At 42.7% G+C, this 15,039-nt stretch overlaps 1 protein-coding gene across 2 annotated transcripts in view; it reads right to left on the reverse strand.

Annotated features, from left to right (window-relative positions):
- Nucleotides 1–880: 880 nt before the first annotated feature.
- Nucleotides 881–15,039, reverse strand: part of VEZT (vezatin, adherens junctions transmembrane protein) — a 66,228-nt gene continuing 52,069 nt past the window's right edge. For both annotated transcript variants that reach the window (XM_040344116.1, XM_040344115.1), the window contains exons 8-12: nucleotides 14,318–14,649; nucleotides 11,585–11,778; nucleotides 9,965–10,065; nucleotides 7,941–8,148; nucleotides 881–1,936 (exon numbers count right to left, since the gene is read on the reverse strand). In XM_040344116.1, coding sequence (XP_040200050.1) covers nucleotides 1,416–1,936; nucleotides 7,941–8,148; nucleotides 9,965–10,065; nucleotides 11,585–11,778; nucleotides 14,318–14,649 — 1,356 coding nt within the window. In that variant the 3' untranslated portion in view covers nucleotides 881–1,415. The remainder of the gene's footprint in view (nucleotides 1,937–7,940; nucleotides 8,149–9,964; nucleotides 10,066–11,584; nucleotides 11,779–14,317; nucleotides 14,650–15,039) is intronic.

Here is a 15,039-nt window from a genome sequence, read left to right on the forward strand (position 1 = left end):
AAAAACTTGCCATGTCTGAGGAGTCTCTATTTTAGCTGCGACATGGAGATGGTAGGGTCAGAATTTGGCGTAAACATGAAAGCATGAATCCATCCTGTCTTGTATCAACGGTTCAGGCTGGTGGTGGTGTAATGGTGTGGGGGATATTTTCTTTCCACACTTTGGGCCCCTTAGTACCAATTGGGCATCATTTAAATGCCACGGCCTACCTGAGTATTGTTGCTGACCATGTCCATCCCTTTATGACTACAGTGTACCCATCTTCTGATTGCTACTTCCAGCAGGATAATGCAGCATGTTCCAAAGCTGAAATCATCTCACCACTGGTTTCTTGAACATGACAATGAGTTCACTGTACTCCAATGGCCTCCACATTCACCAGATCCCAATCCAATAGAGCACCTTTGGGATGTGGTGGAAGGAGAAAGTTGCATCATGGATGTGCAACTGTGTGATGTATCATTTCAATGTGGACCAAAATCTCAGAGGAATTTTACCAACAATCTATACCATGAAGAATGAAGGCCGTTCTGAAGGCAAAAGGGTGTCCAACCCTGTACTAGCAAGTTACACCTAATAAAGTGGTCAGTGAGCGTACATGCCTCTAAACACAATTCTAACCCACAGTGTAGTCAATGCTATACTCAAATAAAAACGTCATATTATGCGCTTTCAAATAAAGGTTCTGACTACCCATGACACACATAGCAGGAATGGACGATGAAGTCTGGTGTCATGCTCTGTATCAGTATGGTTACATTTTGCAGTTATAATAAAAGTAATTGGTAATTGGTAAGGTAAAGCAATAGGAAGCCTATAGCCACCTCAGAGGCAGGAATCCTATATATGCGCAAGACGAAAATTAATAATCCAGCAAACATTAAAATTTTACTTTTTATTTAAAAAAGACATTCCAAGCTCAGGTAAGTAGAACATTTTAAGAAATATAGTCACAGAGGAACAACATCATTAGCCAGTACATACTGGAAAGATAGAACCAAGGTGGCAATGACTAGCATTTGTCTGGATTTCTAAAACAAACCATCATATTGTCTAGAAAGCAAAACAGCAGAAGAGGAGGGCACAGTATTATTGTTCTGCAACAAAAAGAAAACATTTGAATAAATAACATTAAAATAAGAAAATAACCAAATAAATATTAGGCAGTTGCATTGGTTTGTACAATTAATACATACTGTAGACTGCCAGTGAACTAGAGGAACAAACTCCACCAGTTTAGAGGCCGGACTGAAGAGTAGTAACTGTAAAAACACTAAACTGTTTATAACATGATAAAGCAGCCTGTGGTAGGCTTACTGAGACACTGCAGGCTCTCCAGGCACAGAGGATGTTTATCATTCTAGCTTTCTCTCAGACAGAAACTGAAAGGCCTGTCATGCCTAGAACCAAGTGGGTTATTCTTCGTGTTCCGAACATAGGTCATCACCACTTCTTTCATCTTGAACTTGAGTATCCCCGCACTCAGTGTCATTATTATCATCATCATCATCCCACTCGTCCCCAAAAGTCTGCTCTTGAAAAAAAGTGAAGGTTAGTGATCGTGCAGCCACTTGTGCTGCTACCCCAGAGGCAAAGTGTAAATCTGATGACTGATGGATTCGAGTCAGCCTTTCTTTAATGGAGGCAGGTAGCACGGTCCTAGGTTCAGGAGGAGGCTCTACATTCTCCTTACTACTGGCTAATACAGGCTTTTCAAGCAGACGAAATGAGTCCATCTCATTTATGTGGTCATTAACAGGCAAGTCTAGTGTCTCATGAGTGGTGGCTTCTTTGTGAACAGGTTCAGTCCCATTTAATTGTGTTACGTCTTCATGAAATCTCTGCGGCTTGCCATCATACTGGGCGGCATGTTCTGGTTCTTCAGTTGACGTAGAAAGAGTCAAAGTCTGCTCGTTTGTCAAAGGTTTCACTGCAGCTTAAAAATAATATAAAAATATTGCTTAAATTAGATTACAGAATTGTATTTACGTCTTAGTATTAGAAATGCCAAATATTAAAAGGGGTTGTAAAGGTAAAAAAAAAAATTCCCTAAATAGCTTCCTTCACCTTGGTGCAGTCCTTCACTTACCTCATCCTTCGATTTTGCTTTTAAATGTCCTTATTTCTTCTGAGAAATCCTCACTTGCTGTTCTTCTGTCTGTAACTACACACAGTAATGCAAGGCTTTCTCCCTGGTGTGAAGAAAGCCTCTTGAGGGGGAAGGGGGCGAGCAGGAGTGTCCACTTACACACAGCTCCTTTGTCTATCTGCAAAAGTAGAGAGTGTCCCGACTTGCCTGCTCGCCCCCCTCAAGAGGCTTTCTCCACACCAGGGAGAAAGCCTTGCATTACTGTGTGCAGTTACAGACAGAAGAACAGCAAGTGAGGATTTCTCAGAAGAAATAAATACATTTAAAAGCAAAATCAAAGGATGAGGTAAGTGAAGGACTGCACCAAGGTAAAGAAAGCTATTTAGGGAAAACATTTTTTTACCTTTACAACCCCTTTAACTTAATCGAAGTTGTGATGACTCCATGGGCCAAGTGGCTGCTGATATGCCTCCTCTGGTACCATAATGTCAGTCCTGGGACTCAAACATGAAAGGGTTGTGCATGAGCAGTTGGCTGTGTAAAGGGATAATGAAAAGGATGACATGCTGGGACAAAAGGAATTAAAGGCCAACTTTGCCCAAAACTATTTTACTCAGTTCATAGTGGAAACTGGTTAGCTGAACCGTCTTATATACAATATATAGCCTATTATGTCTTTTGTTGGGTGAGCTTCAATGTAATTTCTGTTGCCAACCACATAAGACTAACAAAATGTGTCTCTTATAGCTGACCAACAAAGATTTGGGGGGCACACCCTAAAAAATGCATTAAAGATGGTGCAGCCATAAGACCATATAAACAGAACAAAAGATTAAAGCGCACACATACAAAAATGACATTTAAAACGCCTGAGCTTTTTCAGAAAATATGGGGATTTAGTCACACCATATGGCCATATAGTGCTAAGCCCACTACTGTGTCAAAGGACCCAATTATCAGTGGGTCCTACACTATTCATAGAATGGAAGATCCTGCTTCTCTGGACCATTTGAGAAATACACTCTTCTATATGGGAGAACTAAAGGACTTCTCATATAACACAGGATTTCTCTCATAGTTCATAGAAGCAGGATATTCCATTCTACGGATAGTGTGGGACCCACTGATAATGGGGTACTTTGACGTAGTAGTGGGCTTGGCACTATATGGCCATATGGTGTAACTAAATCCCCATATTTTCGGAATATGCTCAGGTGTTTTAAAAAGCCTTGCAGGAGTTAAATGTCATTGTTGAATGTATGTGCTGTAATCTTTTGTTCTTATAGCTGGACAACAAAAGTGTCATAAGTATTGAGACACCAATTTTTGTGATTACAATATTTACAGGTTTTGGGCAATATTATTAAATGTTTGTGTCCAAGGAAGTTTCTAGGAATCAAGCTGCCAATATATATAAAAAAAGAGAGTGGCTCAACCTAACAATTTATAGCAAAATGCTCATGTTGGGGGAAAGGTGGTGGGGACTTGGATCAAAGTTGAGAAAATCTGATGTGATTGCTTCTGTATCCCACAGAGAACACATCCTAGCAGAATCTGCCAGACATTCATATCTCTGTCAGCACTGTGTAAAAAAGATGCTGTAGGGATGTTAGGTTGTGCCTCCAGAGCCAACTACCCTCATAAGTGATAGGGTACCCATAAAATAAATCTACTCTTAACTGATGGGTGTCCATAGCAAGTGAATTAAAATGCACAACATTTTTATATCGGTGTTGGGGGGATATGGGCCTTGACAAAGGGATCTATAGGGATCTATAGTATCAGGTTTTCTGCATTACAGATCGATTGTTTCCTAGTTCCAAGTGTTTCTTGTTTGTGCAGCACAAATGTATTTGTGGTGATGCCCAAGTGGCATAATTTGGCCCATAAGGAGATGGTGTATTTAAAGAGCCTGTTTGTCTTTAGTATCTGGCAATTTTGGTTTGTGTATGAAAAGTGCAACTACTGGTGGAAAGTGTAAAATATGTTTGTTTAATTGCATGAAATAGTCAAGGTATTTATTAATTGATAGTTATTAATTGAGTGGTTTCAGTTCATAAAAATCATTTTCAGTGTAGTTCCTAACATCCATCTGGAATTAGCATTAATGCACTCAACACCAAGGTATTAACACATTTTATATCAAACATTTTTTTGCTCATCAAATGTGTAATAACTGCTATTTGGAAAAAAAAAATGCAATCATCACTAGCCATTAAATACTTGACTGAGCAAATAGATTGATGTATGCGCTAAACCAAATCGATTTGATAAAGCAAAGTAAAAGTCGATTTTTGCACTTAACATAAAACCCATTTCATGGAGATAACTGAGAAACACAGGATTCGTACACAACTGGGTTATACTGCTGCTTACAAGGGGATTCGGACACTGGCAAAAAAACAAAACACAAACAGGAACCAGCCATGTACAACCCCTCCCACTTCCAGCAGGTTTCAGTTTTGAAGAAATGCAATACTAAAAGTAGACACAGAGGGATGGGACTTATGTTCCTCAATGAACTCAATGTTTTCTTTTTTTTTTTTTTTACTGGGTGAAAACCTTACAAATTTGGTAAAGTTACCTGATCCTTAAAAGGCCAAGAAGCACCCAACAGACCTAGTAGAGTGCACATTGACAGAGAAGAACGGAACCTGATACTAAAGACCACAAGTTTGGTTGAGGATATGGCTGTGGTGAAAGGCAAACATCATCTTAGGAAGGAAGTTCTAGGCCTCAACACCACCTTGTTCTTATGAAAGACCAAAAATGGATCTTTCCAGGACAAAGGCAATATCTAGACACATGCCATGCAGTTATGATGACGATGTAGGAGTGGAAAGAGAATATCCCCGATATAAAAAGAAAAAACAAAACACTTTTTTTAACCTTCGTGCTGAGAGAACCAAGTTCAGATCCCAATGAGTCATAAGTCAACGTACAGGGAGAGCTACACGTTAGACTAAAAAGAAAACCAAAAGTTCTAATTAAAGAATAGGAGACTAGCCATTTGTTGAACAAGTTCATAGAAGCCAATTTCTGGCCCTTGATGGTACCAAGGACCACTTACTGATCTCAAACTTGCAAAAAGATACTTCTGTTCCTCCTTCAGCCATGCAATTAAAGCCAGCAACTGTAAAACAGGATGATAAACTAGTCCTAGAGACTGAAGGTCCCGAAGATCTGAAGAATCCACAGAGCATGACAGAAGTCTGATCAGGTCCCATGATGACAGGATGCTGAGTTTTTGCATTCTGGAATTAGGCAAAACAGGACTGCCTCAAAAAGGAGGCAACCATCATCCCCCACAGAGTCTCAAGCAGAAGCAAAAATCCAGAAACTACTGGGCTGAAGAGTTGTTTCTCTTGAGGAAAAATAAAAATAAAAATTTGACTTGCATTGTGTCTAGGATAAGACCAGAGATAAATCCAAGTGATGAGACAGATCCAGTGCTGACTTTTAAACTTTTTCAAGGTTTCTGGATTGTCCCGGTCACATTGTCATGCCACAACGTGTGCCAACTGCTCCCCCATCAGGATGTCGTCCAGATATCCCACATTTGGGATATCGTAGGAGCACTGGGTAGCAACTGGGTCAGAACCTTTAAACACTCAAGGTGCAGCAGAGGCCAAATATCAGGACCACAAACTAAGTGCTGGGGACACAAAGTGAAGGAAGGGCCGATGTGCTGGACAAACAGGGACATGCAAGTATGCGTCTTTTATGTCCAGAAGTGAGTAGGTCATGCTAATGGAGGGAGGCTATGACAGAAATGGTAGATTGAAGACATGTAGGAAACGAGACAATAGTCCCCTGATCCAGAAGGCTTGCAAGGGCTATATGAACATCTACAAATCTGGCACAACCAAGTTGTAAACCAAGAACCAGGAAGGAAACAGAGCAAAACTCTAGCTTTTAGGCCCTATAAATCACCTTCTGCATCCAGATGTCTGAGGTGTTGTCTGTCAAAGTGTTTGCAAAGGCTAACAGATATCCTCCACTTTGGAAAGTGTAGGCACTCCTTCATTCCATAAGATTGGTCTGCGGGGTTAGATGATTTTTAAGTCTAAGACCCCTTTCACACGGAGGCAGTTTTCAGGCGTTTTAGCGCTAGAAATAGCGCCTGAAAACTGTCTCCCATGCTCCCTGAATGTGAAATCCCGAATGCTTTCACACTGGGGCAGTGCACTTGCATAACATTGTAAAAAGTCCTGCAAGCAGCATCTTTGGGGTGGTTTAAGAGCGCTGTATACAGCGCTCCCAAAACTCCCTGCCCCTTGAAATTAAAGGGCAGCGCTTCTGAAGAGCCATAAACACTGGTGCTTTTAACCCCTTCTATCGGGGGTTAAAAGCGCCCCGCTAATGGCCAAACAGCGCTATAAGGCCCGCGAACACGAGCAGTGCTTTAGTGCTAATGATTCGGCGGCCCCAGTGTGAAAGTTCCCAAAGGCATGCTGCTGAACGGGGCACTTTGGGTCTAGTTTTTTTTTTTTTGCTGGGGTCCTGCACAAATTTGGTAAAATCCTACCAGGATAGAAACAAGAAGGGGGCCACGTTTGATGGAGCTAAAGCCAAGTTAGGATTCAAGCAGAAGACAACCTTCCACCAGGCTATTCGCATCAGGTCCTTGCGCAGCCAGGAATGTGTTACCTCACACTGAATCAGAGCGTGCTTGTGACACGCCACCTAAGAGATTATGTCAGTGCTCAATTTCTCAGCAATAACCCTTTCCACTGTAAACCCTCAGAAAACAGAGATAAAAATGATAGCCTACATGGCCCACTCACCAATAGTTTGGAGGCCATACGTTGACCCTGCAGGATGAGTATGGGACTATTCTGGAATGCTGGGAGTGGAAGGGGTTTTCCTAGACAGTTCGCTTTTTTTTTTTTTAATATGCTAGTGTCCAAATCCTCTTGTAGCGACAGTGTAACTTGTCTTGATATCCCGTGTCCCTCAACGAAGAATTAAAAAAACATTCTAATGGCCTGGTCCACAGTTCAGGCGGTGAAAGGCCCTCAACCCACTTAATGGCCAATGCTTTTTTTGCAAAATAACTTAACAGATGTGTCATTAAGAGCACAACTCCAGCTAAAACTGGATTTTAACATTTTTAAATATCTAAGAATAGGGTAGAACTGTATCTCTGTAAGTGGTTGTAAAGGCTGAAGGTTTTTTACCCTAATGCATTCTCTGCATTAAGGAAAAAAATCTTCTATTCTCAGCTTCCCCCCAAATACTTACCTGAGCCTGATGTCGATATGGTGCTACTCTCTTTCTCCCTCCTCACTGGACTCAATGCCAAGCCGCACTGTGTGGGTCAATTGAGCCAGCATATGAGTCACCATAGGGAGCGTCTTCCTATGGTGGCACTGGCACACAGGAAAGAGGAGGAGTCCAGAGTACCAGCAGGTGACCCCAGAGGACGAGAATTTAGACTGTTCTGTGCAAAACCATGGCATAGAGCAGGTAAATATAACATGTTAAATAACAACTTTACAATCACTTTAAATCCTCATCTTACTTCCTTCTCAAACAAAATGAATAGAATTTCTCAGGGTGGTACACAGACAGCTGTACAAATTAACAGGGTCCTGTCCAATTCCCACTGCATTAAAAAAAATATTGTGTTTCTGTAGGTGTTCTCTCTGGAGAGATTCTCTCCACTTCCTGTCTCATGAAGGAAAGTCCACCACCAGTAGGGACACAGACCGCAATAAAAGCTTGAGGATCTAACCCTTCCACAGAATATCCAAAACTTATAAAAATATATTTTACTGGATGGGGGCTATAATGTACACTTGTGTATGACACATTGGTAACACTTTGGAAGGGGATCTGGAATACACACCATGATCACTAAAAAGCAGTTGCTTCCATTTTTGTCTTTCTTCTTCTGAAGCCTTTAAGCCTAAAACAGCCTTTAGCTCTTGGAGAACTCTCTTAGACTCCTCCCTTTCTCGCTTCTGTCTTTCCCGCTCTTCTGGTGTAAATAGGTAGACGTCATCCCTGATAAATTCATTGTCTACAGCAAGGTCTTCCACATAGGCTACTAATTCCTGAAAGAAAGAAAGAAAACAGTGATATGTTAGCAGAATACAGGGACATTTTAGCAGAAATTTCAGTAAGTGGGGATCCAGAGATTTAGGTCTAATAAAAACTAAACAAGCAAAACATGAAGGTTGATAGTAAGATGATAATAGACTGGGACGCTTTAACGTGCTAAAAATTATATATTTACCAAAATTTACGTACGTATTTAGGAATTGCCCAGTTTGGATCTCCCCCTCATTTTGTAGAGAATTGGATAGCTGCATTGGCTCTTTTCTATGGAAAGGGTCGACCCCTAGATTGGCTAGATCGACTCTCCAGCTGCCTCTCTGCTCTGGGGGATTGGTGTACTATTGGGCGGCTATACTGGTGACTGTGCAATGGTGGTTTCAGCAGTCCAGGGCCAATGCGGCTGTTTGCCTTGAGGCGGCTATCGTAGGATCTCTCTCTGAACTCAGCAATCTGGCGTACAGAGGGGTCTCGGCTTACCCTTCGCTACCAGCCCCCTCCAAAACTACATTGCGGGTGTGGGGGACGGCCAGGCGCCGGTTCATGTCTCCGGGCCGGTGGTCTCCCTACACTCCGTTGTGGGGTAACCCTTCCCTGGGGCACTTTAGATCTATCCCCGATCCGCACCTATGGGCCAGATATGGAGTCAAGCTGCTGAGGGACCTTGTCTCCGGGGGAGCTCTGCTCCCCTTTAGGGAGATGGCGGGCAGGTATGGCCTGCCGGGCTGGATGCTTTTCCGCTACTTCCAACTGAGGCATGCCTTCAGGGCCCAGTTTGGGGCCCCTATTGTCTTGGGTTTGGATGTGGTGGAGGATCTCTTGGCCCAGAGCTCCCTAGCTAAACCCCTGTCAGAGCTGTATGCAACTCTGCTGCGGAAGGATTCCCCGAAGATGGAGTCATTATGGAGAAAGTGGGAGGGGGATATCCCGTCCCTGGATAGGGAATCCTGGGATGATTGCTTTGAAGATAGCTATAGGTTAGTGATATCATCCAGAGACAGGTTGATACAGACGAAGTTCCTCCATAGGGTATACTATACGCCTCAGAGGCTGCATGGAATATTTCCAACATTCTCCTAACTGCCCGCGATGCCAATCTCCCGAAGCCACCTACGTCCATATGTTCTGGGCCTGCCCCAAGCTCTCGGACTTTTGGTCCGCCGTCTTTGACTTTATTAATGTTCGTCTGCAGTTAGATGTTCCGGTGGAGCCGGCCCTAGGCCTCTTGGGGATACAGGATGATGACCAGAGACCTCGATTTACTAAGACCCTGTTATCAATGTTACTCTTTTATGCTAAAAAGGTAATTCTGTTTTAATGGAACTCTAGGGCGCCCCCCACGGTGGGAGCGTGGATGGACTCAATTAATGCTGCTTTGCCTCTATACAAACTGACATACATTAATAGGGGTTGCCCGTTGAAATACAAGCGAGTCTGGGGCCCTTGGATTAATCCCATGTAAATTGTATCTAGATGTGTCTGCTCCATTGTGTAGTGGTAGATGTGGGCCTCCCTCCTCTTCCCCTCCCGCTCCTCCCCTTTCCCTCCCGCCCCCCCCTTTTTTTCCCCCTCCTCCCCTTCCCCGCTCGTGGCTCACTCATTTAAATACTCTTTGTCTTGGTATTGCTGCCTCCCTGGTTTATGTACCCTGCTCGACATATCATGGGGCTTGCCCCCTATCTCATGTACTGTGTGTATGATGTACCCTGCTTTCTTGTTTTATTGCTTGTAATGTGTCTTGCACCTTCGTTGACTCAATAAAGACCAACCTTGTTTGTTAAAAAAAAGATGATAATAGACTAGTTCCTGGGTTACCTGTTCCTCTGGCACCGGATCTCGGTCTTCAATTCGTAAGGGGGGAGGCACATTGGGCACCATAAGGCAATGTGAATTTTCACAAGAGTTGTTTGCAGTTTCTAAGACACAAGGTTAAATATATCAATGACCTGACATGTGGCAGAAGCAAGGAAAGCCTAGTACACACACAATGGAAAAATTGGACAATATATACTGCTTTCAGAAGTGATCTTCCATTAATCTGATCATTAGTACACAGCATTTGAGAGCCGATCACGACAGGTTATGCGAAAATATCCGAAGGGACAAGCACAAAGATTCTTCTCATACCACAACAGAAGGCATGATTTTTGTTTAATTCGTAGGGTATTTGGTACAAAAAAATAAATAAAAAATTGTGTGACCAAGACCACGCATGCTCAGAAATGAAAGAATACATTATACATCACCTCCAAAGTTGTATTCTGTCGTATGAGAATTTTCCTAACTTTAGCAACCTATTGCATTTCCATATGAGACCAGTATGCAAAAAAATAAAAACGGATGATCATTTGTCCGATATTGTTATCGTGTGTACGAGGCTTAAGGAGTGCAACCACTGAACCAGAAAACTGCATTAAAAACTATAGGTGAAAAGTGCACTTTGCATCACACATACACTTTCTCCTGTGCTATTTAAAAAAAAAAAAAAAGGGCATTTATGACATAAAAGAACAATTTTTAGATTGTAAGCTCTAACAGGCAGGGCCCCTGCTTCCTCATGAATTATATCGTAACTGTACGGTCTGTCCTTATGTTGTAAAGCTTTGCAGAAACTGTTGGCGTTGTATAAAAAAAAAAAAAAAGTATAACAATTGATAAGCCTGGATGAAAATGTTATTCTCATTATATTATCCCACTTCAGACTATAAACTAAATGCAAAATAATCAATAAAACATTATTTATGTGGCACTGGGCATAATTTCATGGTTAAGATGGTCTATAAATGAATAACTGATGTAATGAGATTGACAATAATGGACAACTTAAAGTGATACTAAAGGTTCACAAAAAAATAAAAAATAACAAACATGTCATACTTACCTCCACTGTGCAGCTCGTTTTGCACAAAGTAGCCCAGAACGCCGTCTTCTGGGGTCCCTCGGCGGCTCCTCCCTTACATCAGATAACCCCCTCTGGGAAACACTCTCCCAGGGGGTTACCCTGTGGGAGCGCGTCCGTGTCCAGCATTCTGCGTCCATTGCCGTCGAATGCAGGACTCGGCCCCGTCCCCCGGTCATTGGATTTGACAGCAGCGGGAACCAATGTCTGCGCTGCTATCTATTCAATCAAGAGCGGAGAACCCCGGGCAGAGACGACGCGTCCTCGGCATGGGACATTACAGGGCTCAGGCAAGTAAAACGGGGGGGCTGGGTAACTGAGAGAAGTTTTTTCACCTTAATGCATAGGATCCATTAAGGTGAAAAAACAGGAGGGGTTACAACCCCTTTAAAAAAAAATTCCACTATTTTAAGTCAAAACACATGGTCAGCATGTGACCGCAAATTCCATGTGTGTAATTTTATAGGCAGCAATAGCAAAGACCTGCATTGTCAAAAAAAAAATTATGAAACCAGTACAACAGAGGTGTATTATACCTTTTATAGCTGGGGGTTTCCGAACCATCCTTTCCACCTGACACAAGGCCTCCTCCCAGCATGTGTTACTGGCCTGCACATGGGGCTGTATCAGCCTTAGTTTTTCTTCCAGGATGAATGAAGCTTCAGTTGTCATGCTTTGGGTTTCCTTAGAGGATGCAAGCTTTTCTAGTTCATCCTCGAGTATGATCACTCTGGACAAGAAAGATACAAAACATTGCAAGTATGAATATAGGCTTGCTGGTTGGATTTCCTCTTTTTCATGTTATTCTATGCCACTCTACAATTATACAGTTTCATGCGTGTTTTGTAATTTCCAAGAGTCTTATTGACACTATAATTAGTCGTTCCCAAATAACAACCATTACTATAATCAGCTCACTGCAATGATGGGCACAGATGAGGCTGCATTGGTGGGCACTGGTCAGGCTGCATTGATAGGCACGAATAAAGTTGTTGCTAATATTTATTTTTGTAACTTAATTCTGCATAAAACAATTAAGTGTAATTTCATGAGATAATTTAGGAGGGCGGAATTAAATTAGATTTGGTGTTATCGCTCTTACTCTCATACTGGTCACTGGAAGTTCAACATGGCACCTCATGTCAAAGAACTCAGAGGATCTGTAAAAAAGAATTGTTGCTCTACATAAAGATGACCTAGGCCAGGGGTGTCAAACTGGCGGCCCTCCAGCTGTTCCGAAACTACAAGTCCCCATCATGCCTCTGCCTGTGAGAGTCATGCTTGTAACTGTTAGCCTTGCAATGCCTCATGGGACTTGTAGTTTTGCAACAGCTGGAGGGCCGCCAGTTTGACACCCCTGACCTAGGCTGTAAAAAGATTGCTAAGACCATGAAACTGAGCTGCAGCACAGTGGCCAAGACCATACAGCGGTTTAACAGGACAGGTTCCACTCAGAACAGGCCTCACCATGGTCAACCAAAGAAGTTGAGTGCACGTGCTCAGCATCATACCCAGAGGTTGTTTTTGGGAAATAGACGTATGAGTGTTGCCAGCATTGCTGCAGAGGTTGAAGGGTGGGGGGGGTCAGCCTGTCAGTGCTCAGACCATACGCTGCACACTACATCAAATTGGTCTGCATCGCTGTCGTCCCAGAAGGAAGCCTCTTCTAAAGATGATGCACAAGAAAGCCCGCAAACAGTTTGCTGAAGAAAAGAAGACTAAGAACATGGATTACTGGAACCATGTCCTGTGGTCTGATGAGACCAAGATAAACTTATTTGGGTCAGATGGTGCCAAACATGTGTGGCGGCAACCAGGTGAGGAGTACAAATGACAAGTGTGTCTTGCCTACAGTCAAGCATAGTGGTGGGAGTGTCACGGTCTGGGGCTGCATGAGAGCTGCCATCACTGGGGAGCTATAGTTCATTGAGGGAACCATGAATGCCAACATGTACTGTGACATACTGAAGCAGAGCATGATCCCCTCCCTTCGGAGACTGGGCCACAGGGCAGTATTCCAACATGATAACGACCCCAAACACACCTTCAAGACAATCACTTCCTTGCTAAAGATGCTGAAGGTAAAGGTGATGGACTGGCCAAGCATGTCTCTAGACCTAAACCCTATTGAGCATCTGTGGGGCATCCTCAAATGGAAGGTGGAGGAGCGCAAGGTCTCTAACATCCACCAGGAGGAGGGGAAGAGGACTCCAGGGGAAACCTGTGAAACTCTGGTGAACTCCATGCCCAAAAGGGTTAAGGCAATGCTGGAAAATAATGGTGGCCACACAAAATATTGAAACTTTAGGCCCAATTTGGACATTTTCACTTAGTGGTGTACTCACTTTTGTTGCCAGCGGTTTACACATAGATGTGTGTTGAGTTATTTTGAGGGGACAGAAAATTGCAAGCTGTACACCCACTACTTTACATTGTAGCAAAGTGTAATTTCTTCAGTGTTGACACATGAAAATAAAATGTACAAAAATGTGAGGGGTGTACTCACTTTTGTGAGATACTGTGTGTGTGTGTGTATATATATATATATATATATATATATATATATATATATATATATATATATATATATATATATCACACACACACACACACATATACACATACACACACAATATTACCAAAAGTATTGCGATGCCTGCCTTTACACGCACTTGAACTTTAATGGCAGCCCAGTCTTAGTGCGTAGGGTTCAATATTAAGTTGGCCCACCCTTTGCAGCTATAACGGCTTCAACTCTTCTGGGAAGGCTGTCCACAAGGTTTAGGAGTGTGTCTATGGGAATGTTTGACCATTCTTCCAGAAGTGCATTTGTGAGGTCAGGCACTGATGAAGGCCTGGCTCGCAGTCTCCACTCCAATTCATCCCAAAGATATTCCATCAAGTTGAGGTCAGGACTCTGTGCAGGACAATCAAGTTCCTCCACCCCAAACCCCCTCACCCATATCTTTATGAACCTTGCTTTGTGCACTGGTGTGCAGTCATGTTGGAACAGGAAGGGGCCATCCCCAAACTGTTTCCACAAAGTTGGGAGCATGAAATGGACCAACATGTCTTGGTATGCTGACACCTTAAGAGTTCCCTTCACTGGAATTAAGGGGCCAAGCCCAACCCCTGGAAAACAACCCCGCACCATAATCCCCCTCCACGAAATGATTTGGACCAGTGCACAAAGCAAGGTCCATAAAGACATGGATGAGCGAGCACAAATACCCTATACAAAACATGGTTTTACTTAGATTTACACTTACTCATTGAGTAGTGCTTTCAGATGTAGTTGCAGACTCCGTACAGCCCCATGAAGACTGTTTAGCTCCCCGGTCTCCCTTTTTTTCCTGTTTGTGCGCTCTGCGCTGGACTGGTGTTGTGTTTCAAAGTAACGATAAAACTCATAGCTACGTTTCAGTTCAGTTAAGCAGGTAGACTGCGTGTGAGGTAGATCCTGAACCACATCACACCAAATGTAGTGTGGAAGCAGCTCTGGGTTAGTGATTGGGCCTTGGTATGCATTTTCAGGAGACAGCAGTAGGGCTAGGCGCCGAAAGAACTCTGAACTTTGGCCTATCCAGAGCTGAAACAGAACCTGTCAAGACAAAAATAATCCACTTATGAAAATTCATGGCAGCACAATTTCGGAATATATAAAAGGCAGAATAGACAATCATTACAATAAAAAAAGTTTTCATTAAATCCTGTAAACAATCAAAAAGACAAAAGAAAAAAAAAAAAAAAAAAAAAAAGAAGAAATATCATCAACTATACCTCTTCAGGTAATCTGTCCGTTTAAGAAGTTAAAGTGGTTGTAAAGGCTCAAGGTTTCTAACTTTCATGCATTCTATACATAAAAAGGTAAAAAAAAAAAAAACCTGTGTGCAGTAGCCCTCTCTTAAATACCTACCCGAGCCCCATCTAGATCCAGCGACGTGCACAAGGTCTCCCAGGTCTCTTCCTCCTCATTGGCTGAGACAGCAGT

Source organism: Rana temporaria, chromosome 3 (assembly GCF_905171775.1).
Source record: "Rana temporaria chromosome 3, aRanTem1.1, whole genome shotgun sequence".
NCBI classification, from domain to species: Eukaryota; Metazoa; Chordata; class Amphibia; order Anura; family Ranidae; genus Rana; species Rana temporaria.